Below are 25765 nucleotides of genomic sequence, written 5' to 3'. Positions count from 1 at the left end.
AGGTCTTCGTGAGCAGGCACTTGACTATGCTCTTAGTCATTTGTCAAGACCTTCGGGACGAAATTAGTGCAATCTTTCACATCACCAAATTTTCAGTGATAATGGTGTGCACTGTCATCTAATCAATGCTAATATGATCTGCAATCATGTGCACACTTAACCAAGAGTCTGAATTCAGCACTTCAGGCACATGTCAGGAAAAAATTTTTATCGATACTTTTTATACCAACCTTGTATAGTTTTGGTTGGTACTAGCGGTACTTTGGTAAAAAATGCTATGACACAATATTATATGTAGATGACATCTTTAATTGTAATATCTCCTCGTGTTAAGCATCAACCAATACAATTAATTTCCAAATTAATATAAAACATGAGGCACATTATAAAAATGTGCTCATAATATTGCCATATATAGATATATTTGAGCATACTACCTTGATCAAAAAGTTCCCCGAATAACCACCATGTGTCGCTCCCATCGTTCCGATTTGAGTTCTGTTTTTTTTGTTAAATTGGTACATCTGTTGTTGATATTCCCTTTAAATCTTAGTGTCATAACTTGACATTTGTTACAACCTTCATCACATTTAAGAGCTTATGTTTATATATTAAGTAATATTATGATTGACGACATTTAATATGGTTGTACCATATTAAATTAAGTACATTTTAAAATGAATAAAGTATTATTATTATTATTTGCAAAAGTTACGGTCGGTTTTCGGTATGTCCATCAGTGCTTCCTGCGATTTTTCCATTACTTCCTCTCGGCTGCTAAAACGCGTTCCCCGTAATGGTTTTTTAACTCGATTGAACAGAAAGAAGTCACAGGGAGCCAAATCAGGTGAATTCGGTGGCTGTTGGATGGTATTTGTTGCATTTTTCGTCAAAAAATTACGAATAATGATAGCACTGTGCGACGGTGCGTTATCATGGTGCAAAATCCACGAGTTTTCTGCCCACATTTCTGGTCTCTTTCGGCGAATTGCTTCACGCAAACGTCTCATAACGCCCAAATAATACTCTTTGTTTACTGTCTGGCCTTCTGGCAAAAATTCATGATGCACTACACCGTTGTAATCCATGAAAACCGTCAGCATTGCCTTCTTTTTTGACTGAAAACGACGTGGTTTTTTTGGTCTCGGCTCATTTGGTGAACGTCATTCACTTGCCTGATGTCTGGATTGCGTGTCGTACTCATAAACCCACGTCTCGTCTCCAGTAATGATCCTTTTGATGAATGTGGGATCGGATTCAGCCTCGCAAATCATGTCTTTTGCGACGTCAACACGGTCTCTTTTTTGCATGAAATTGAGGTCTTTTGGCACCAACTTTGCTGCTACACGACGGAAACCCAAATCATTAACCACAATGTCTTGGGCGGATCCATAGGCAATGTTCAAGTCCTCCGCTATTTCTCTGATGGTTAATTTGCGGTTATTGACCAACATTTCTTTTACTTTATCAATTTTTTCACCGACTTTCGATGTCGATGGTCTGCCACTGCGTTCATCATCTTCGATTGACTCACGACCACTTCTGAACCGCTCGTGCCACTGGTAAACGACCGTTTTTTTTAGAGAATCGTTGCCGAAACACTTTTCCAACATTTCCAACGTCCGTGCGCCACTAAATCCGTTTTTTACGCAAAATTTAATACAAGTTCGTTGTTGCAAATTTAAATCCATTTCTGAAATTGTAAAAAATCGCCAACACACACAGAGATAGATGTACTCTTGGCTACGTAACTTTTGCAAATGTCAAGTTATGACACTAAGATTTAAAGGGAATATCAACAACAGATGTACCAATTTAACAAAAAAAACAGAACTCAAATCGGAACGATGGGAGCGCCACACGGTGGTTATTCCGGGAACTTTTTGATCAAGGTAGTATGCTTAGATTCTACCAATAATGTTTGGATTCGAGGTAAGAGCAAACAATTATTCTAACTTCTTAATAAAGCTTCTGAAATTAGCTCAGACAACATTCAAATTCAGCATTTGAGGCATATCAAGGATGAAGTTTGCTGGCCTCTACAAGTGACTCTTCATTCTGGAAATCATGTAATATTTCTTCTTGAACTTTCTTAGACTTCTATTGCCCTATTAGGTTCCTGCCTTGGTTTATTATTCAATTCTTTGCACTATCATCTACCTAATTCTGTGTTTTCATTTTTCAATTTCCTTCTTTTGCCTATTTTCCTAATCACCTCATCTGTATTCAATGGTTTCCTTCCTTTTTCTATTTATTGTCCCAATTGTTTCATTTTCTGCTTTTGATATCACTTTTCTGATATTTTTTTTTTCTATTGCACCAGTCTCCCCGCCCTCACTGATAATTTTCTCTAGAGCCTGCTGATACTCCGTTCTTATCATCCTGGTTACTCCTTTTACATTCCATTCCCTAAGCCTTCTTCCCTGTCTTGCCCTCTTCTATCTGACAATGCACCTCATTAGTACTAAATTACTATCTGAATCCTCATCCATTCCTGTGGAACAGTGCAAATTAATTGGTGTCCTCTAAGTCTGTTCCTAACCTTAGTATAATCTAACTGATATTTTTCTTAATCCCCAAGCATATTTCATGTATTTCTATTCCTATTGTGGCATTTAAGCCAAGTGTTTGCATGATTGAACAGTCTTCAGCAGAACTCTATTGCTTTCTCCCCATGGTTTTTTCGCTTTTAAACCCTTTAGTTCCTTACCTAGCTAAAATCTCTTCCTTTGTCTACCACTGCATTCCATTATCTAATCAAATGCTTCCTCTCTGAGACAATCACAATGAAAACCTCTATTTGACTCCATACCCTGTACACTTCTTCCTCCTTATGATTGCCTGATGGCATGTAGACCTGTACAATGACCATGCTTGTTGGTTAACCTTTTTTTCTACTAATAATATAATGTCACTCACCTGCTCTGTGTTTACTATGTTTCTTCTTCCTCCTTTTGGTCGATACTATTCCATGGCTTGCTGGCCTCCTCCTCTTCCAATGTCACTCTATATTTATTGCTTCAGTATCTCTGCTAAATATTAATCTCACTTAGCCGAACACTTAAATAACTATATTTCATCCCTCCATCTCTCTGTGCTTATGTTCTGATCTCCATCCTCAGCATCATCCTATCAGTCCAAGTCCCTATTCTAACTGGTTTTCTTATCTTCTTTGTCTTCTATGTTGATGCTGTTGATTTTTGCTTCACCAATATTTCATGAGATGACAACCTCAGAAGCCTTGCTTCTTTCACTACTGAGCACAACACATGGCCCAGTAGGCCAAATCCCATGTTTTCCAGGACTCATTCTCAGATTTATGTCCATCTTTGTCACATGGGATAATTAATTGAGGTGTTTTCATCTTGCCTCCCTCAATAGTGTTTTTAACATGACACCATCACTCAATGGCCACCCCTCTGGGTTCAGATGCCTTTCCAGCTGCCTCAATGAGGAACAGACGCTGTGTGAACTACCTTTTGTCAGACTCCTAACCTTGAACCTATCTGGTATGGGGGACCCTTCCAGGAGCAATTGTCATTTCTCCCACAAGGACAGCTCTAGGGGTCATCAGAATTCACAGTCCCTTCACCACATCAAGGTTGTAGTCTAAGGGTAGGGACTACAATTATACATTATTTATAAATTGGTATTACTCAATGGCAGGAACTCATCCACACAATTAATACTGTGCCTTAGCAAAAGTCACTGTCATATGATGGGGAAGTAAATATGTTTGTAAAAATTATTTATATTCTAGTTCCTAGACAATTTTCAGCAGTACTAAAACAGCTGATACTTATTGAAGAATATTTTTATTTAATCATAATCGATTATTACAGACTATTTACATTTTTAAAAGTAATATTAAGTGCTTTAAATGAATTAATGCTCAATGAGGTTAAATAGTGTAAAAGTTTTTAATTGGTCCTTGCTTTGGTAAGGGCTATCATAAATTGTGTGACTTTTTAATTGTATTGTGCTCACAGTTTTATCTGTATTTTATAATGGAAACCCTACATAGAAAATATGATGATAATAACATTCCATTATGGAGCCATAATTGGATAATATATATGCGATATGGATCACTATTATGAGTTTGATCTGCGAGGCATACATCCTCCTAAATAGTGCAAGGGAGGGAAGGTGGCTCTTTCAGCAAGACTGCAAATTGCCTTTTTTATATTAATTACTAAATGTTGATTTTGCATAATATGATAATTAACTGTGATGCAGGAGGAAGGGGAAGTGGTGAAGATATTAAGTTAGGTTAAATTGGTGGTTTGAGGATTTTCAAAAAAAATTCACATTTTTTCAAGTTGGTAAGTTGAAGTTTCTCTGAATATTTATCATGCAATAGACCTTGAAAACATTACACTTTAATAACTTATTTTTCCATTACTGGAAAAATTCCATTTTTAATAAAAAGAGGGATGCCTTGTAATGGGTTGTAAGCCAATAACATCATATCATATAGGTTCATCATTCTGCATAATTATAATTCCTTTTCATCCATATAACTTTCTCCTACGCATGTACTTCATCAGTTTGCTGTGGCAGTCCTCACTCTCCCTCTTTGGCCCTGTGTATGAGAAAATTTTGTCATTTTAATGTTTAATGGTGGTTCTAATTATACATATATATAACCCATGATCCCTATATATATATTTGCATTTACATGTATAGGGATCGCAGTAGTCTAGGGGTAGAGCGTTGGGCAGTGGCCAGAGGGCCCAGGTTCGATTCCCGGGCAAGCCTCTTTGGCACCCTCAGCTCCACCCAGCTTTGTGATTTTTTGGGTACCTGGTCTTCCTGGGAAAGCAAAGCTGGCACAGGGAAAGGAACTGCCCCCCCTACCATAATGTGTGAATTTCACACGCCATTGGGCTGAGTACTGGGTGAATTCTACCATCATCTACCAAACAGATGTTAGGGTTGATTATTGTGTTTATGGTTTATTCAAGTGGAAATATGTTATGCAAACTATTTGGTAGTGTTTCTGCTCTTTTTGTATTGATTTGTATTTGTCTATTTTCCATTTTGATGAATACCATACAAAACATAATACCTGTCTCACCCTAGGAGAATATCACCCAACGTGAGCATGATTTTTACCCTCTCTACATGTGATTGTGTGGTCTGGCCTGCAGTCTATAGTACTGAGATTATATGGGTTTCCATGCAGGTAATGGGATGTGATTGACCTCATTGACTTAATATTTTTAGAGTTTGTAATTAAGTCCATATCTTCTGTGTGAATGTATTTTATTACATATGAAAATTCTTCCTTTGGCAAAAGAATATTTTGCATGCCTGTGTCAAGCTCTCTCTTGGACCTTCATAAAAAAGGCATAGTCAGACATTCTAATCATGATAAACTTTACAGAGGCTCTGATTGTTAATCTGATTAAATTGAACTGAATTTAATGTTATATTATAGAAATTTAATCATTATTATAAATCATAATATGCAACACATCTTATTCCAGGTATTCTTGGGCAATTTACAATATCAAATCTTAAAAAGTTCTGATGTATGGGAAATAATCATTAAAGTGTGAAAATAGAACTAAAAATACAGCTTGATGGTTATAAATTATTCTTTAATTTTTTTGTCTAAGGCAATTTTAGACTGTCCAAAAAATTTGCTATACTGTGCATCTGTTCAAAAAATGCCAATTGGAAACCGAATTGAAAAAATGCAGCATATCCTTCACTGGAAAGTACTGTAATTTTCCATATTTTATATGCACACCTTATTAGACGCATCCCCATTTTCATAAGTGAAATATGAAAATCCTCATCACCATGAATAATATGTACCTCATTTTATGCACATGACTTATTGCTGAAATATCATGTTATGGCTATTTGCCATTCCACCTTTCAAATGTAAAACCACAAAAAACTTTCCTCTTGTGCTTGCTTACTTCTGCTACTTTCCTAATACATCATTTATATTTAGAGTCAGTTGAAGATTCCTCCCCGCCTTACTCTCTAGCAAGTCTGTTTTGATAACCTTTCCTCCCCTACTTTCTTGGAGTGGCATTTATTGTCAAAGCCAGTGGGAAGCTATTTCTAACAAGTGTCTGTTTTATTTAGCCAATGTTTTCCCATGACAGATTGGATTTCAGCAATGTAGCCATGAAAAACATTTCTACATTGTATTTAGTCATATCTAATCCAGTGAAAAAGAGTTATAATCTTACAGCCAATTAATAACTTAGGAGAAATATGTCTTGCCTACACTATTAAATTATGGATGTATAGTTAAAGCTGATAGGAAATATACTTTTAGGATTCCTAACATTTACTAAATGTAATTAATGATAGTATAATCAGCTGATATTATCTCAAAAGAATATAAATCATTAATTATCCCCATATTCCTAGTTACCATGTAGCTATGTCCACCAAAAGAGCTAGGGATAATGTTGTAATTTGAAAGTGATAGAATCTGTGATGTAGAACATTGGGGATAGAGAGGCTGCATGAAAATCCAGGATTATAAAGGCATGTTCTTGACAGTTGTACAAATCAAGGGACATCCTAAAGCAACAAAATGAGGAGATGAGGGCCCCTGGATGAAAGGCATTGAACCCAGAGCTGGATGGGCATCTTTTGAAATATTCACTCCAGCATAGGGCAAATGGTTACATAGTTACTAATATTATTTGAGTGAATTTATTCTTTCATGAAAGATTTGGATTCCACTCCCACATTTGAATCATCATCCAAATAGTGCTATCTGTTTAATAAAATAAATAGTATCTCCATTCAATAACACTGTAATGCAGTGAGTGCCATTGAATGATTCTGAGACAAAGTTGAATGAGTATTGGCATCATGTCATAAAATACAGTGACATTGCCAATGCAAATCAGAGACCTCAGACAATTGGTTTCTATTATGCATATCATGGCAATTAAAGAGCAGAAGAAACCCTATAGAAAAACAAGTAATGAAAAGAACTGTTTCACCATCATGCTATTTGCTTGCAAGATGGATGCTGAATGTCTCCATATATTATATTTCAGAAAGATTCTCACTAAAATTGTGGCGTGGCCACAAAGTATGATTTTTCATGGAAATGAAAATGTTGGATGGATGAAAAATTCACTAAATATTGACTATGTGATGTATGGTGCTAAGGTCCAATACTTAGCATCAACTATTACTTAACAAGCTTAGATGTCATCACATGCCCTGTATTTAGGACAATGTTAATGATGGCCTTTCTGATATTGTCATCATTCTCAGGGGAGTGACAAGCCTATTGCTAGTGATGGATGTTAATTGCAATCTACCAATTAAAGCTCACAAGCTTAATTGAGAAATGAATGACTATATGCTGGCGTATAATCATTACTATCTTCAGGCAAGCAATTGAAACCTGATTACTGCATTTTTACGTGTACAATGGATTAAAAAAATTTGGGATACAGTAGATTCACCCATTACTAATTAAGCAAAGTTTGAAAAATTGTTGCCTTGAATATGCCATAGATGGCACAGAGGACTACATTTTCGTCAATGACGGCTGCAAAGTGAATAACAAGGGGGATGAAGATGATGCTCTTAGAAATACAATATATGCAGCTGATCCGCAATAAATCCATAGTTTTGACAAACTTTTTGAGTCTAATTAGTACAATCCTTTTCAATTCCAAGTTTCATCGATATATATATATATATATATATATATATATATATATATATATATATATATATATGCTTTCGTAGACGTAACACGGAAGTGCCGAATAGTACAATACACAGTAACACACAATATAGAAACACAAAAAAAGAACACTCACACTTATTTTCTTGATATTTCGACGGAAACAATCCGTCTTCCTCTGAAGATATAGAAGTAATCATTACTTCTATATCTTCAGAGGAAGATGGATTGTTTCCGTCGAAATATCAAGAAAATACATATGAGTGTTCTTTTTTTGTGTTTCTATATTGTGTGTTACTGTGTATTGTACTATATATATATATATATATATATATATATATATATATATATATACATATATATATATATACATATATATATATATACATATATATATATACATATATATATATATATACATATATATATATATATATATACACATATATATATATATACATACATATATACATACATATATATACATATATATATATACATATATACATATACATATATACATATATATATACATATATATATATATACATATATATATATACATATATATACATATATGTATACATATATATATATATATATATATATACATACACACACATACATATATGGATTGTGGTAGTACAGGGGGTGGAGCATTAGACTACTGACCAGAGGGTCCCAGTTAAATTCCCGGGCAAGTCTCTGGGCACCTGCAGCTCCACCCAAGCTATGTGATTTTTTGGGAACCAGATCTTCCTGGGAAACCATAACTGGCACAGGGAGAGGAACTGGCCCTCCCTATCCTGATGTGTGAATTTCATATGCCATTGGGCTTAGTACTGGGTGAACTTTACCATCACCTACCAAACTGACCTTCGGGTTGATTACTATATATATGGATATATATATATATATACACACACACACACACATCCATATATAAATGTGTATGTCTGTTTGGTATGTGATGGCAGAGTTCACCCAGTACTTAGCCCGACGGCATGTGAAATTCACACATCAGGGTAGGGGGGCCAGTTCCTTTCCCTGTGCCAGTTATGGTTTCCCAGGAAGACCTGGTAACCGAAAAATCACATAGCTTGGGTGGAGCTGCAGGTGCCCAGAGTGTCTTGCCGGGGTAACGAACCAGGGCCCCTCCAGTCAACAGTCCAGTGTTTATATATATATATATATATATATATATATATATATATATATATATATATATATATATATATTTATGAAAATTACAGTAGCTAAACTTTGCATGCCTGTTTGTATTCATATTTTTATAATTAGAACCCTTTCTCCCTAAGCTATCTACCACATTGAATAAGCTACACTAATAACATAATAATGCATAATTGACAACTATTCTCCATTGCTATAAGAAATGCTTTGGTTTCCCAACATAGTAAAAAGTTAAACCCAAATGGTCAACCTTTTTACTAGGTTGGGAAACTATGACAAGCCAACACAGATACAAAATGAGCTTTTGGAGTGAATAAATTGAGCCAAAGGCTACAATCATTTGTAAAAGTGTAAGGAAAAGAAGAAGCACAATGTGAATTAAATTATTAATGATGGAGGTGAGGGCTGAAAAATGAAAGGAAAAGAAGGGTCCTTTAAGGAAGACAAGGGATTTTTGAAGAGTTCCTCGCCAGAGGCCCAAATTCAGATTAAATGTCCATAGCGTTGGCATCAATCCAAATAGTATGCAAAGAAAGGATGAAAGAAATAAAATTTTCATTTGCACAATACACATGTCAGCATTAGCAAGAGTCTCCTCTAATTCTGCATAAACTTGAATGTGGATCATTGGCATCATTATTTTTCAACTCTCCCACTTTTCCTTTTTATCATTGGCTTGTTTGTTTGTGTTCCTCTCTTCTTCCTTATATTTTTTGAATTACTATAGTATTTGCCTCAACTGAAAAGGCCCACTATTACATTTGTCTGCATTATGTCCATATTTCTTGTCTATGCAGCCAACCAACTTTTGGGAGACAACTAGTGTGTGTTAATTTGAATGAGTCAACTGTCATCTCATATGTATGTTTGCTTGAATGTATAATTGTTCATATGTAACAGTGGTGAACTGCAACTAATTACTCCTTGTCAAATCTGTATTTATCACTCCATATTTTCCATTTAATGCATAATTAATAAAAGAAGTCATTTGACCCCTCCAGAATGGAAATATTAGTCTTCCAATTGCCACCTTGATGATGAACCCCTTTAACATACAAACAATGGGAATCATTAAGATTCAAGTTGGTATCCACCCAGGGAAATCATCGCCCATTGAGCCACTGGGCTTAGTTTGTAAAATTTGGCTATGATATATGGAGCTGATTGGCTGCAATTAGCTTAAGACTTCCATGACTCAATCAAAAGTTCCCTCCTATTCATGCATTTACCTAAAAAAATTCCCAACCAACAGTTTGAGCACATTTAGTAATATGTAACTGGGCATTTTGATTTGCCACTGGTTACTTTGAAGGTGTGGTTTGCTGTGAAAGAATAGAAATGGCACATTTTGGGCAATTGAAGAAGGTAAAATGAAATTTAATAAATGCAAATATAAACATTTTTTCACAAACACCCTTTTTCTGAAGGGTTGATTTAAAAATGTTTAATTACTCCAAATATGATACTAAAATTTTTCCTTTTTGACAAAATGGCCATAAAGGTGGTGGAATTAAATCTTGGTAGTATTGACATCATTTGCTGATGTATTTATTGTCATTTTCTCCTTTCATTTCACATCACTGCATCACTGCAAGTATCAAGAAATTGATACTAGCTAAATAAGTTTCTATGTTATAATGGCCAGAGATTAAATTCCATTTGAGCATAGTTATAATTAGTGAGAATTCTTCTTAAACCAATAGACAATCTTTAATGTAAATGGGAGGAGGACCATAATTATATTCCAAGTGCCCAAAATCACATGAAATAAGATTTTGTACTCTGCTGGATCTGTTTTTTGTGGTGCAAGCTGTAACCCTGATTAGCATCAATTCAATGTTTTTGGACAAAAAAGTTGTTCATGGTTTGGATAAAAAACTTCTCAGTAGCTTTGAGTAGTCAATATTTGGATTAAAAAGATAGTATCTACCTGCCAACTTCGATTTAATCTTTAGTGTTACATGAAGATAAGACATTGAAATTAGAAACCATTCCTGCCTTTTTTGAGAATACTTTAATATTGCCAAAAGATGTTCATCTTAAATTACGAGGGTCATCCGGAAAGTAGTACCCGTTCGTGAAATAAAGACACAAAAGTAAATATTAACAAACATAAAAAATTTTATTTGAAAGAGGATACTTTAAACTACTTCTCAACATAATCTCCAAGCAAATTAAGGCATTTGTCATAACGTGTGACAAGTTTCTGTATTCCTGCTGCATAGTCCTTCGCCGCCAGCTCATTGAGATACGCGAGGGACCCATCTTGCACAAATTTTTGCATAATGCAGATGGTGTTTAACAATTTCATGAACAATTGTTCGAGAAACATTGGGAAAATGCTCACAGATGTCATCAATTGTGACGCGCCGATCGTTCCTCACGAATTCGTCAACTGAGCTCACCAGTTGGTCTGTAATGACAGACGGTCTCCCCGAACGCTCATCGTCGTGTGTGTTCCCCCTCCCCATGTTGAAGTTGCGACACCACCGCCGAACAGACGACTCGTCCATTACATTGTCTCCATACACCTCCTTTAATTGGCGATGAATATCACATGGGCGAACGTTTCTTGCATTGAGGAATTTAATCACTGCCCTCACTTCACAACTGGCGGCGTTCTCAATTTTTTTAAACATTGTAAACAATCACAGAAACAACACAGGCAATGCTAGCGTCACGCAACTTGGCTCAGAGAAGGCAGACAAGCCACTGAAGCTATCTGACCTCGTCCAGCGGCTACTCGCGTCGTCAGCACTTCATGCGGCACGAACGGGTACTACTTTCCGGATGACCCTCGTAGCTTCTTATTTGCCACAAAAACCCACTCATTCTAGTAGTACAAATGATTCATATCATTCCTTTCACAGTAGCAATTATTTTTTGCCTTCCTCTGGATGATTTTACCGAGTAGGGCTCAGTCATTGCTAGCATATTTGCTTCAGACACCAAGGAGTTATTTTAAAAAGTTTTCCACCTATCTTGGGAAGTGCAATAATATACATTGGAACTGAAATAAATTAAATTGAATCTAGGAGTTGGATACTTAATACTATACTGTGCTATAAGTGTGGTAGCAACCCTAGCTTAGATTTCATAGTGTGATTGCTTTAAGTAGTAAACTTAATGAAATTCAGAGAAGCCAGTGATTGAGAAATTACTTGCACATGGAAATAGATATTTTAGGAGCTTGGTAATTCAAAATAATGTATGTTAACTTTTATTGGCAAAGTGGTTGTCCAGTGGATGGTGCTATGGAACAGATGATCCAGGGTTCAAATCTGGGTAGTGACTCTGAACACCAAAAGCTTCACCCACACTGCGATTTAATGGGTCCCAGATATTCCCTTCATCAAAGAAAAGAAGCTGTATCATAAGACATGAATTTTATTATTTTAGGGCTTATAATGAGGTGATTCATAACTTCATCAATCAAGAATCAACCCTCGAGTTGATTACTCTGGTGGCTTTATTGCTTATCTTTTTCATTTCATAAAGAACTATAATACCTGTTGTTATAATTAATGCTTTACCAAATATAGCAACTCTTTTTCCTCATTATAACTAGTATTATATTCCAAAGCAAAACTTATGAACTTCCTTTTGGCCTCATTTTGAACGTCTGATTGGCAGTTGGAAATCCATGTAATAATGGAGCCCAGTGATTTTTTAAGCTATTTTATTGACCCCAATTCATTCTGCTACAATGAATTCATTTGGATATGCTGTAATAAAACTCATATTCATTTAAGTCATAACTGTTTAACATTGATGTGGTGAATTCATCATTGATGAGATTATACTATTTACTCCATGTAGGAAATGAATCTACTTGATTTTAGAACATATAAAATGATAATCAATGAGCAAGATCAAAGATTTGAAATTAACTTTCAGAAAAATGAGATACTTATCTATCATGATTGTTAAACCTTCAATTTCTCATGCTGAAAATAAAGCAAATGCACATATTGCTGTTTGCCAGAGGATGCTTTCTTTAAAATATTTACCCAAACAGAATACCTCTCAGAGTTGCACAGATATTAAGCATAGCCCACTTGAAAATTCACCATTGAAACCTTTAAGTTGCCTCATAACCTATAAAATCATCCACAATATTTCAATGGATTTTCAGTTGCCTCATAAACTTTAAAATAATCTACAATATTTTTATGACTTTTTTTAAACATGATTAGAATAGTTGGCAAAAACCGGGATGACATTAAATCTCCATTATTTATTTAAAAGTTCTCTTAAATTAAATTTAAATTATTTTATTTTCATTAAAGTAAAACTCTCATTTCCAGCAATAGGAAATAAAAATTTGTATAATCACTTGCCTTATATAATATAACAGCTGTCAATTAAAATATGAACATTTTTATAGATTTTCTTGACAACAGTATCTGAATTTAAGTGCCCTGAAAAATCAACTAAGTTTAATCCATCTTATTCATTTTGATTTTTATAATATGTACCAAAGCTCTCAGTTTTATCTTAATTTTCCATTCAGGTAAAGTATTGGTGCATTGCTATCAAGGAATCAGCCGGTCTGCAACTCTAGTAATAGCATATTTAATGCTGAAATGTGGAATGACTGCACAGGAAGCTATCAAAACTGTCCGGTTAGTACACATGTGGATAAATTATCTGAATTAATTCATTTCAAATGCCTATCAATATTTATTTGTACATTGGATATATCTCATTATCATCACTATTTCCATAGGTCCAAAAGGGAAATCATTCCTAACAACAGTTTTTTGAGGCAGTTATGTGACCTAAATCAGAGGCTTGCTGCCCAACGAACATACTGAAGTTATGGATAAGAAACTGTACAAATATTACTTTGTGAAATATGAACCAATCAAATAATGCTGTGTGAATAGATGTACAAACATTGATTAAAATGCATTAAATGCCCTTTCCAATAGTTTAGAGGTGATTTATTAATTATTGGGAGTAGCTGAAACAACTAGTGCATAATAGACCTTTCTACTGGTTGCCTTTGTGTAAGTAGTTCCTGTACCCTAGGTTGTGATTTTGCATTGATTCTTGTGATATTTTTGGTGAATTTTATACCCAAGCCAATAAATGATAATAAAAAATTTTTAAAATACATTTCATCAAACACCAATAAATTTGAAGGTTCTAAACATTATTCTTCCATGATTATAAACAAATTAGATTGAATGAAGAGGAAAGAAAAAGTTAGTAATTTAGTACTCACTAATTGTAATTTTATGTGATAAATTATTTCCAACTTTGCTTTCATTTGATGCTAATTGAACACATTTATTTACTTAAAAACTAAAAATATGCGCTTGATATATTTATATTTTATGGACATTTATCTATTAACATACCTCAAAATTTGACTTCTATGAGTTCTATGGGTAAACAGATTTTAAAATATGGGATATTGATAAAGAAGTTTGGGAGCCACTGCATAAGTGGAGATGCTGAAGATGGGGAAGGTTATTTAATCCAAATGCCTGTAGTTTTATGATATGTGTAAAGCCTGTTTATATATTGAGTTCCAGCAAAGTTGTCATGTATCAATCATTACCTTTATTTATCATTTAATGGTTACATGCAACAATAGATATTGCCAAAATCAAAAACACAAAACATTACTCATACACATATTCCTATAAATTTTACTTGAATACCAAATCACTACTGTAAGTCTCAAGAATTCATTGACGGAGTAAAAGTCATGGTTAACAGCCACAAATACAGTTTGGTTTTATATTTATAAATGTTGACATGGTGGTTCCATCTAATGACTCACTCAAACAATTGCTTAACAACAACTGAGAGTCCAAAATGGCTGAAATTTTAGTGAGTACATATCAATGCATGCACAAACACAATACCCAACTTTTTTCAAAGAGTGCTGCCATCTTCATGTCAAGGCCAGAAAGTTTTCAGATTACCCCAAAATAACACTACAATACCTACACTTCACCAGCTGTCACCCCACTCACACCATGCCCTTGATTCCCAATTCTCTCTCTATCTGCAGAAACCAGATTAGCAATACCACAGCCTTCCTCAACAAATACCTACTATACCTATACTACGCAATGCACTTCACAAATGCGGTTACCCAGGAAAGCTCCTACAAAATAAGGTCTGCTGTTCCACTCGTCCTTACACATCACAGAGAAGCAACCTTGTGTCTGATGCAGGACTCAACCTTTGCACCACCTATAACCCAGAATTTTATAGACTGAAAACCTTTCTTGAAGAACTGTTTCCTATTTTACACATTAATGATGATATGTCATCTCTACTGCCCCAATACCCCCTCTTGCTTACAGATGCACCACGACCCACATATATATATTTACATATATATACGTGGGTGGTGGTAGTCCAGGGGTTGAGTTGGACTACTGACCAGAGGGCCCTGGTTTGATCCCAGACAAGCCTCTCTGGGCACCTGCAGCTCCACCCAAGCTTGGTGATTTTTCGGGTACCAGATCTTCCTTGGAAACCATAACCGGCCCTGATGTGTGAATTTCACATGCCGTTGGGCTTAGTACTGGGTGAACTCTACCATCCCCTACCAAACCGACCTTTGGGTTGATTACTGTGTTTCGGGTCGGTTTGGTAGGGGATGGTAGAGTTCACCCAGTACTAAGCCCAACGGCATGTGAAATTCACACATCAGGGCCGGTTATGGTTTCCAAGGAAGATCTGGTACCCGAAAAATCACCAAGCTTGGGTGGAGCTGCAGGTGCCCAGAGAGGCTTGTCTGGGATCGAACCAGGGCCCTCTATATATATATACATTATATATATATACATACAATATATATATATACATATATATATATATATATATACATATATATATATATATATATTTTATTTATTTATACATATATATTTATACATATTATACATTTATAAATATATATACATACATATATGGGTCGCGCTAGTCCAAGGGTTGAGCGTTGGACCACTGACCAGAGGGACCGGGTTCGATTCCCGGGTTCATAAGACAGTGAACGCCTTGTAGGGTGCGTGTGTATATATATGTACATACATATATGTGCGCCACCTTTATAAGCGCATATATACGCGCTTAGCGAGTAGATCGCATTATGATAAAAACATTTTTCAAAGTACCACTCGCCCAATAAGCTGCTTTTCGGTTAACGGGTATAGAGGAGACATGGGGCTTCTGGAATAATTTCGTGCCTACTTCTTCGGCTTGTTTAAAATTCGTTTCACTATAATCTGGCTGACACTAGTAGTTACACATTTTTCCAAATATGGGTTCCGAAAAATTTTGTGATTGTCATGGGCGAAGTTTAATAGCCCCGGAAGAAATATCCTCGAGGAAAAACAGCAAGAAGGCAGTCGTAAGAGAATAAAAATAGCCATATCAATGAAAAGTGTAATTGAAAGGGAAAGAGGGAAAAGGTGTTAGAGTTGCTCATATACGAGCTCGTACATGCAGCACGGGCGTAAAATCGTTCGACACCAACGATTTGCGCTCTCCTCAAGAACAAAATTAAGGGAATAGATGGCTAGAAGGGGGTGACAAGAATATCTACGCAATGGTTACCTAATCTAAACGATACTGAATCATTTCTTCTCGTGTGGATGAACGAAAAGCAATTGCATGGTGATTCTATAAACAGGAACATCATTTATGAGAAAGTGGATATGATTTTCGTCAAATTCGTGAAGAAGATGCAGGATCATCAGACATCAACGGCAGAAGAAGCATTTAGGGCAGCTGGGAACGATTGGAGAAGTTTAAGAGAAGAACCGGCATGCAAATACTCTTTTCGGTTAATAAAATTCATTCCTTTTATATTTCGATCAGAACCATTTGCTTCTTCCCCGGATATTTGTTCAAACTCTAACCGTATGTAATTGTTAAACGAATATCTATTTGACATATGAAAAATCTGGTTAATATTTCATGAGCAAGTATGTCAAATTAATTACACAAAGGCATGAGCACACATAAGAAATCTACGAGGGTCATCCGGAAAGTAGTACCCGTTCGTGCCGCATGAAGTGCTGACGACGCGAGTAGCCGCTGGACGAGGTCAGATAGCTTCAGTGGCTTGTCTGCCTTCTCTGAGCCAAGTTGCGTGACGCTAGCATTGCCTGTGTTGTTTCTGTGATTGTTTACAATGTTTAAAAAAATTGAGAACGCCGCCAGTTGTGAAGTGAGGGCAGTGATTAAATTCCTCAATGCAAGAAACGTTCGCCCATGTGATATTCATCGCCAATTAAAGGAGGTGTATGGAGACAATGTAATGGACGAGTCGTCTGTTCGGCGGTGGTGTCGCAACTTCAACATGGGGAGGGGGAACACACACGACGATGAGCGTTTGGAGAGACCGTCTGTCATTACAGACCAACTGGTGAGCTCAGTTGACGAATTCGTGAGGAACGATCGGCGCGTCACAATTGATGACATCTGTGAGCATTTTCCCAATGTTTCTCGAACAATTGTTCATGAAATTGTTAAACACCATCTGCATTATGCAAAAATTTGTGCAAGATGGGTCCCTCGCGTATCTCAATGAGCTGGCGGCGAAGGACTATGCAGCAGGAATACAGAAACTTGTCACACGTTATGACAAATGCCTTAATTTGCTTGGAGATTATGTTGAGAAGTAGTTTAAAGTATCCTCTTTCAAATAAAATTTTTTATGTTTGTTAATATTTACTTTTGTGTCTTTATTTCACGAACGGGTACTACTTTCCGGATGACCCTCGTAATTAGGTACTCCTTCACCGATTGTGGTTATTACTTACATCCGTTCATTTCTTGACCCATGCGATGCTGACGCCCGCGTTTATGTTAAAAAGGAATCTCATTTCTCGAATGGGTACACTTCATAAAGGGTGAACATGAGCGATATAAAGAGAGAGTAGAAACGAAGGCTGACTGAAAATATGGTCGTAGCGGTGGGAAAGTAACCTCGCCATCTATAACTACTCTTTCCCTATCCGTTTCCCCTTTTTGCTATATTTAAACTGCTGTTTGGCAGCTCTCGGGGGTTGGTTGCATCTCGCTCGAGTGGAAGGTTTGACAGTTGGGTTCGGGGCTACACTCGGTGCAGTCATGAGCTTAACATTGCTAGCTAACGCCGCTCGTCCACACGACGGAGACGTCGTTTCCTTGTGCACAGAAGAGGGTCGCGTCTTCAGCGGTGGTGAGGACGGTGTCATTAAAGTGAGTCCGCCTTCAAAACTATTCTAAGTTGCGTTGGCATCTTAACATTCAAATTTGGGCTCGTCCACACATGTGAGCATATACATCATTACTATGAAAAGGTATATCCCGTCAAGGTATGATTTTGATGGATCCACCACCCAAAAATAATAACCTGTGGCATCTAAATGAATCACTATAGCAGCACTGTTACATATCTCTAACCCACCTAGCATGAAACTCAAGAAACAGTCTTTAAGGTGTAGATTACAAAAAAAACCGTTCTTCAACTGTGCTATTTACCTTCAGCCTCCCTATATTACGCCTAACACGGCTATTATTTTCCTGCATTTACCTCGTTTAACTTATATTCTCCGCTATATCACGCTATTATTCAATTTGCCCGGCATCCACTTATCCCGTATTTTTTTAATTTCTTCCAACAAAATTTATTTATTTATGTATTCTGCAAGCCACCGCTAGGGTGTTTCGCAGGGGGTTAACACACACCAGATTAATTTTTACCTGAGACTGACACTACCGCGGTCGGACATTGCTATTATGATCCCCTATCGTTCGAGGAAAAAATGGCACCAAATTTATCTTTTCTACACTAATTTCTCGAATTTTATTAACATGAACTCTCCAACCATTGTACGATGGGGATTTATGCAAGAGTTTCAATCCGTATTTTAACCTTCGCTCCATGAGTGATTCCCAGCCTAGCTGCTCTAATATTTTGGATGCGCCACTAATATCGACATCCGCGACATCATAACGTTTTACTTATTTAGTTCCTCGACGCTGCACGCGATCCAATTCGGCAATTAATCCAACTTCGCGAGGATCCCATTTATGTATTTGCAGCATATTCTAAATGAGGCCTAACCAGCGACAGTTTACATTTCCCTTTGACTTTTTCATCACACTTACCTGGTACTCTACTAATAAATCCTAATTTTTTGGTTAGCTTGTCCACATATTTCCCGTATGTGTTTCACCCAGGAGAGATCGTGAGTGAGGGTAACGCCTAGGTACGCCTCGTATTTAATTGAGTCTACACATTCCATTTCGGTGTTCCCAATGCAGTGGGCGTTCGGGAGGGAATTGCTGTTTTTCCAAAAAATTATCACAACGCACTTTTTTTAAGTTTAATTCTAATCGCCAAGTTTTGTATATCATTAAGGTCATCTGATAAAGCCGCCGTCCTCAGGATCACGAATATCGCGGTAAACCACAGCATCATTGGCAAAGAAACGCAATGTGATTGCTCAGTTCCTCCCCATACCGATTCCACGTATTTTGCCAGGAGAGCCGCTGACTCGCAATATTTCAGGGGCTTAGTGTTCCCGGTGCCACCGATTATCTAAAAATCTAAGTCGTAGGTAAACCAAATCAAATATCAAGCTTTAAATTTACGCTTATTTAATATTTCGTAATTACGATATCTTTGAAAAAATAGAATACATACAAACGATTCTCAAGTATCATGAGCGCGGCTTAAAAAATCCACGAAATCCTTTTTTATTGAAAATTCCTCACGCTTGATAGGTTTCCAGAGGATGTACATAAGATCCACACGAACGCGTATGGGTTACACCTCAAGTCACGCCCTTGGTTCGGTTTACGATCTAAATTTATACGCGTGGCATTTATTACGCCGACCAAAAATATGGTCTTATTTTCAGCATACACCTTCCTATGAAATGCGGCGCTGGAATTTCCCTCTCGATTCGGTTAGCCAATGCGGTTCACACATCACTCTCTCGCTATCATGTCGTGTTTCCAAGGCAATTTTCATTGGCCTTTGCGAGAAGCTCTGGAAACGCTTTTACGCGTCAAGTCAATGACGTTGGGAATTAAGTTAAGAATATTTTAACCTTTAAAGACGAATAGAGGGTATACGTCCTCCGTAGACGATGTGATGAAATCAGAAGTTTAATGTTTTTAATGAACTGCCCACATTCGGAAGTTGTCTGAACCGCATTAAACAAAAATATAATTACGCACTTAAAGGTGCCAAACACTCGCATACACCAACCTATTGCACATTACGCCAGCAAGCTTAGACATTTAAATGGAATATGTAAATACGGTCAGCAGAATATTAATAAGAGAGGTTATTCATCACATTTAGGAATTTGCCAACGAAAGCTTTTCTGCAAAATTGTAATATGTGCTGTCATAAACTTTCCACGTTGAAGAAGTTGCCTATATCCGTTATAAACGAAAAATAATTTGATCCAACCTCACACCATTGAAGTAGTGGATGAAGGGGTCACATGATGAAGTAATATCACATGATTGTGGTCTCCTCGCTAAGGAGACCTATTCAAGTGTAATGGACACAATTTCACCATTCTTGTTAAGAATATGGTATCGTAATTCAATGATAAAGTACATCGGGCATGCACATTGTTGACCTGTCATTCACAATTGCCATGTTAACATCCTCCAAACATGTTAAATGTTTTCAACCAGTCTATTGGTTGGCCCACTCGAGAAATTACGGCGAGATGCCACAAGTTGATCAAGCATGACTTAAGTCTCTCAGTTAGATTATAAGGGACATGGCACAATGAGTCCACCACAGCAGTCATCCTATAGCTTGGCATGTAAGGGCCAGATAGGAAATGTTCCCAGGCCCGTGAACACACCTTGATAGAGCCTGAATCAATTTTGCTGTTCCCAGAGAAAACACAGTCTACCTCTTGACAAGAAACAGGACTTCCCAGTTCTCAGCCCCCAGCAGTGGTATTCCTTTGGGTATATCAACCACAATGAAGCTCACTATTGACGATGCACTTCTTAATAGCACAAGAAACAGAACAGTCTCTAATACAGGATACGGTTTCCCAAAAATTATGAGAGAAAAAATCCTTGTACTATTTTGCCAAGTGTCATCATTGCCTAGTTATGTCCGTTTGCCTCTGTCAACAGGCACCTGTTTATAACTGCCTTTTACATAATATAATGGCTCAAACTTACACTAACTCTGAAAAATTTTGCATATTATTTGATCAATATATTTCATTTTAATGAAAAAGGTAAATAAAAATGACAAATGATTTGAAAAGAGATTCCATTGCACTAATTTTGCATTTAAAACTTTGTCATACACTTTTCTAAAGAATCTTTTTATCTAAAGTAGTTTGTTGGCCAGTAGCTTAGGCCAGAGGATGCTGCATCAATTTTTTAATTTTAGATCATGAAACCCTAATATGCCAAAATATTTTTTTTTTAACAGTGAAGTAATAGATAATTAGGAAATACCAAAAACCACAAAAAAGAAAATTAAATAAAATGAATCCATCATTAAAAATTTTAGGGAGAAATTAAATTATTGAACACTATGATTATGCACTAGATAATAGACCTTGGTCTATTAGTTAATAATTTTTTGTACAGTCATAGACAAATTGAAAGAATAATGCATGAGAAAAGTATTAGCGTAAATAAATCATGAATAGAATATAATAAAGAAGTGCTGCAACATCAAAAAAAGAATAAACTGCTAGAATGATAGAAAAGAGAAAAGTGTGGCATGAAGGAAATTTAAAAATAAATATTCTGCAATAATTAGAGCAGAAAGGAAAAACTATTACAAACAGGCTATTCACAGACTCCTTAAGTACATAGGAAACACTCATATAGGCAGTTTCCTGAGTGAAAAGTGACAATAAAATAAATAATAATGAAATAGTATTCAATGATAACCAAAAGATAGAACATTGCATTGAAATTCGGAATAAATTGAATAAATACACAATAGAGGGGGCAGAAGATATTGAGAAGACCACATTATTACCACTAAGGAGAATAATTTTGATATTAATAAAATTCCAAATGAAAATATAAAATCGCATTCAGCAATTTGATACATATGAAATTAAATGGTCTAAGAAAGCTATATTTTAATTCTAAAATCACAAGGGAAATACCAATTACATAGAAGCCACAATGTAAATAGAAAAATTTCTAAATTCCACAATTGATTGGTGGAAAACTAACAATTATTTTACAACAGGAGATATAATTAATGAATGGACACCATCTACTCTAATCCACATTCCAATAATTCAAAATCCTACAAAACCTCACAAGCTATCAATTTGTTAGCATTATAGTAACATAGGATAGGTCGAGGATATACGACGCATATCCTCGTTTGTGCCTTATACCTGTATCCAGATTCTCCCAGAAGCTGGGACCTTTTGAGTGTGTGTTTCTTGAGTGCTTGTGTGTGTGATTGGTCTGTGCCAGTCACAAAGTGTGTGCCTGAGAATATCCTGGAATCTTTAACGGGGTCCTCTCTACAGTCTCGTGAAGGATTCCATCTCCACCTGAAATTCTTTAATGAGGTCTCACAGCCTCACGAAGGATTTTAGTCAGGATAGTGTGCGTGAGACTGTGTGTGGTCCCTGACGCGGATTAAACCACCATAGAGGATATTCTGGTCGAGAGGTTGTGGTTGGTCCCTGACGTGGTTCCCGTTAAACCAATACAACAATTGGTCTGCCGAGAGTTGCGACTAATTATTACAGCCATTCGAGTTTCTTCCCCCCCCCCTCTTATTTTATACGAAAGGTACTTGAGAACTGTTCAAATGATCTGGGAAAATGAATATTTGTTAGTGTTAAAGGAACAAAGATTGGATTTTGAGCTTCAGTGACACTCATACCAAATTGAATTATTGATCCCATATTGAATAATATCATTGAATCCTTTAAATAAATGGTTACTTGTTCTACCTTTTGCTCTATCTCTACTCTGCAACATAATATTACCACTTTCATTAACGTTTTGATGGAAAAATTGGCCGGAATTGACCATTCTACATGCAACTTATTGAATATTGTTTATAAAAAGCATTGAATACAACGATAATGCAATCTCATTTTTATCTTCAAACCAAATATCATGCTTGTCAATATCAATATACCATAGTAATTATCTTCCTTTTTGTAGATATGGGATGAGAAGCTGACCTTAGTTGGAAGCATTTCCGCATACTCTTACTCTGTGTATGACATAGTCTATAGAAAAGGCAGTCTTTACACATGCTCATATGATGGAAAAATAAACATTTGGTCAGCTCCCAAAACTGGTGAAAATGTTTGGCCGGCTAAAAAAACATTGGAAGGCCATTTGGAAGGTATAAGAAGGATAAGATTTTTTGATAATGCCATGTATTCAGGAGATGAACAGGGAGTGGTAAGTATAGTAAAAGATTGTTTGAATGCTATTATAAATCATTTAACTTATATACCTAAGGTATAGACGTTCTGATGCACAGAAAATTTTGCTCTATCATAAACTTACATACAGAATGGTTTGGCTTTTTAATAGTAGATACTGTCAACTTTATTGCTATCATAAGAAATAAACTTTATAGCTACTTTGGAGTAACTTTTTCATCCTTAGGTCATTGAATGGATTGATGATGAAAAGAAAAGAGTTTTTAATCTCCTGGAAGAAATATGGGACCTATGGGTGGTTGACACAATATTGTATACCGTTCGAGATAAGGATATATCAATCACTGACATAAAAGGTTACTTATTTTAATGAAGCTAAGTATGGAAAATTTGACAACTACGCCAGAAAATGTCATGAACTGAAATTTACACATGAATTAAATTTCAGTTGTATTTTCTTACTGAGAAATTGTTTAATTTTTTAGCTAAAAACACATTTAGCAGTAAAGGTACATTAGAAGGCAGAGGACCAATGTGCCTAATGGATGGAAACATATATTCCATCACAAGAGATGGATTGGGAATCCTATGTTATGGTAAACCAAGTGATAGCTATTCCAAATTGGATACTTTAACTGTAAGTTGAATTACATAATAATTACAATAAAAACTATTAATTCAGTGAAAAATATTTTGGAAAAAGTTAGTCATTACCCCTTATGGTGGCAGGGTGATGTCCTCGCCAGCCAACCCAGGAGTCGTGGGTTCATTTCTCACCTAGGTGGATTTTCTCCATCTAGGACTTGGGGTGTTTGTAAATGTTTGTATTGTTATATCATTGTTAAAATATCCTTTGCAAAGGCCAGCATGCCATTTTTGGATTAACATGAAATAAATAAATAACAGCAGTGATGATTGGTAGTTATGGTCAAAAAGGAACCATTACCATTTGAGCAGATATTACTACCCTATGAGTTGTATTCCTTTATAAAACATCTGTTAAAATTTTAACAGTAAATTTATCGCTGACAAACCTCAATTTACTGGCTAAAGACTTTTCAATTTACCATTCAAAACTGTTGAATTTAATGTAAAAATTGTTGGCAATACATTTCAAAGGCCCTTATTTAGTTAAAATGAATAAGTATACTTTTAAAAACCTGAGAAGTTCAAATGATGACTTCCAACAGATTGAATTTTAACAATAAACCATAAAAATTAAACAGGTTCTGATGAAATTTGAAATTCATGATTACATTTTTGAATAGCTATGAAGAATATAATAAGATATAATATGGCAAGAGTTTAAAACACAACTATAATCAAACAGTGTACCACATAGACCATGACATGAGTAAATAGTTCAGAAAGCAAGAGCATAATTACTGTAGTATGGACTATCCAGATATGAGCAAAACAGCATGTTTCATTTCCTTCCTTTCAAAAGTTATTACAATGCAAATTATTCACATTAATTCCCTCTATGCAAATTAAATTTAGCATTATTTTACAGGGGCATGAGAAGATCATCAATGCTCTAGTAGGGAAAAATAATATGCTCTTCAGTGCTGGATGGGATGGGAAAATAAAAGCATGGGATACAAGAACCATGAAATGTGCTGCTACCTATGAAGCAACCGATAACATAAATTGCTTGTGTGTGAATGAAAACATGACTGTTTATGCTGGTGGAAGTAATGGAATATTTATTGGTCTTCAGCTCAACTGAATATTTTCATGCCAGCATTTATTTATATTTGAATACCTGTTAAATTTTCAAATAGTGTACCAATATTGCTAATAAGTTCCATTAACATTTGTAAACCTAGCACCAAATAAAGAGAATTATGTGCAACAACCATGAAGAGGATTTATTATTGATAATTAAGAAATAAAATATTTGCAAAATATAAATCAGATACATTGTAGAAACTTATGAAACAGCAAAGGTACGCAAATCATTTATCAGCATGTTCTGTAGTTTACAAGGAGGTAATATCAAAATGTTAATAAATGAGTAATTATTTTGAAGGCAAATGATAAAAAGCAAAGCATGAAGCCTTGTAACAAAAGGTACTTTAAATTGCACTAGTGACAAGAGATTAGAACAAGTCACATGATTATTTCAAACACACTACAAAAATATCAGACCAAATTTTCCTCTTTAATAAAAAGTGAATAGATTAAGAAAAATGCATAAAATTATCATGTTCACCCTTATTTCTGGGTATCTTAAATATATTAGTTTAAACTCGAAAACTATTAGTAAGAACTCCAGGATGAATACGTCCTTTACTACCATATATACATCCTGAACTATCTACTCACTACGAAAAGAATATTCCAGAATGGATTCGACAACGGAGACATACAGTAATTTAATTAATTGAGGTTATGAAGGTCCCTACAGGCTCAGCTAATAAATCCCAGTACTCTGTGTGCCTTAGAGGGTAAATTGTCAATATTTAAATCAAAAGTCAGACTTTGATCAAAAATA

General features: G+C 35.7%; 2 protein-coding genes across 3 annotated transcripts in view; both read left to right on the top strand.

The window, feature by feature from the left end:
* LOC139695620 (dual specificity protein phosphatase 3-like) overlaps positions 1 to 13805 on the top strand; it is a 29176-nt gene extending 15371 nt beyond the window's left edge. For both annotated transcript variants that reach the window (XM_071594424.1, XM_071594425.1), the window contains exons 4-5: positions 13389 to 13500; positions 13605 to 13805. In XM_071594424.1, coding sequence (XP_071450525.1) covers positions 13389 to 13500; positions 13605 to 13692 — 200 coding nt within the window. In that variant the 3' untranslated portion in view covers positions 13693 to 13805. The remainder of the gene's footprint in view (positions 1 to 13388; positions 13501 to 13604) is intronic.
* A 4144-nt stretch (positions 13806 to 17949) lies between these two features.
* Positions 17950 to 25133, top strand: LOC139695619 (myosin heavy chain kinase B). Its single transcript, XM_071594423.1, has 5 exons — positions 17950 to 18091; positions 23039 to 23284; positions 23495 to 23624; positions 23754 to 23905; positions 24782 to 25133. The coding sequence occupies exons 1-5, from the start codon at positions 17981 to 17983 to the stop codon at positions 24995 to 24997; spliced, it is 855 nt and encodes a 284-aa protein (XP_071450524.1). The 5' UTR covers positions 17950 to 17980; the 3' UTR covers positions 24998 to 25133.
* The last annotated feature ends 632 nt before the right edge of the window (positions 25134 to 25765 follow it).

This window comes from Hetaerina americana, unplaced genomic scaffold, assembly GCF_022747635.1.
Source record: "Hetaerina americana unplaced genomic scaffold, ioHetAmer1.1.p SCAF_60, whole genome shotgun sequence".
Lineage (NCBI taxonomy): Eukaryota > Metazoa > Arthropoda > Insecta > Odonata > Calopterygidae > Hetaerina > Hetaerina americana.
This window is presented reverse-complemented; position numbering and strand designations above follow the sequence as displayed.

Excerpts from the sequence above, each read along its gene's own strand:
- LOC139695619 (XM_071594423.1), top strand. The coding sequence starts at position 17,981 with ATGAGCTTAACATTGCTAGCTAACGCCGCTCGTCCACACGACGGAGAC. Across the intron at positions 18,092-23,038 it reads GTGAGGACGGTGTCATTAAA|ATATGGGATGAGAAGCTGAC; the intron begins GTGAGTCCGCCT and ends TCCTTTTTGTAG. Across the intron at positions 23,906-24,781 it reads CCAAATTGGATACTTTAACT|GGGCATGAGAAGATCATCAA; the intron begins GTAAGTTGAATT and ends ATTATTTTACAG.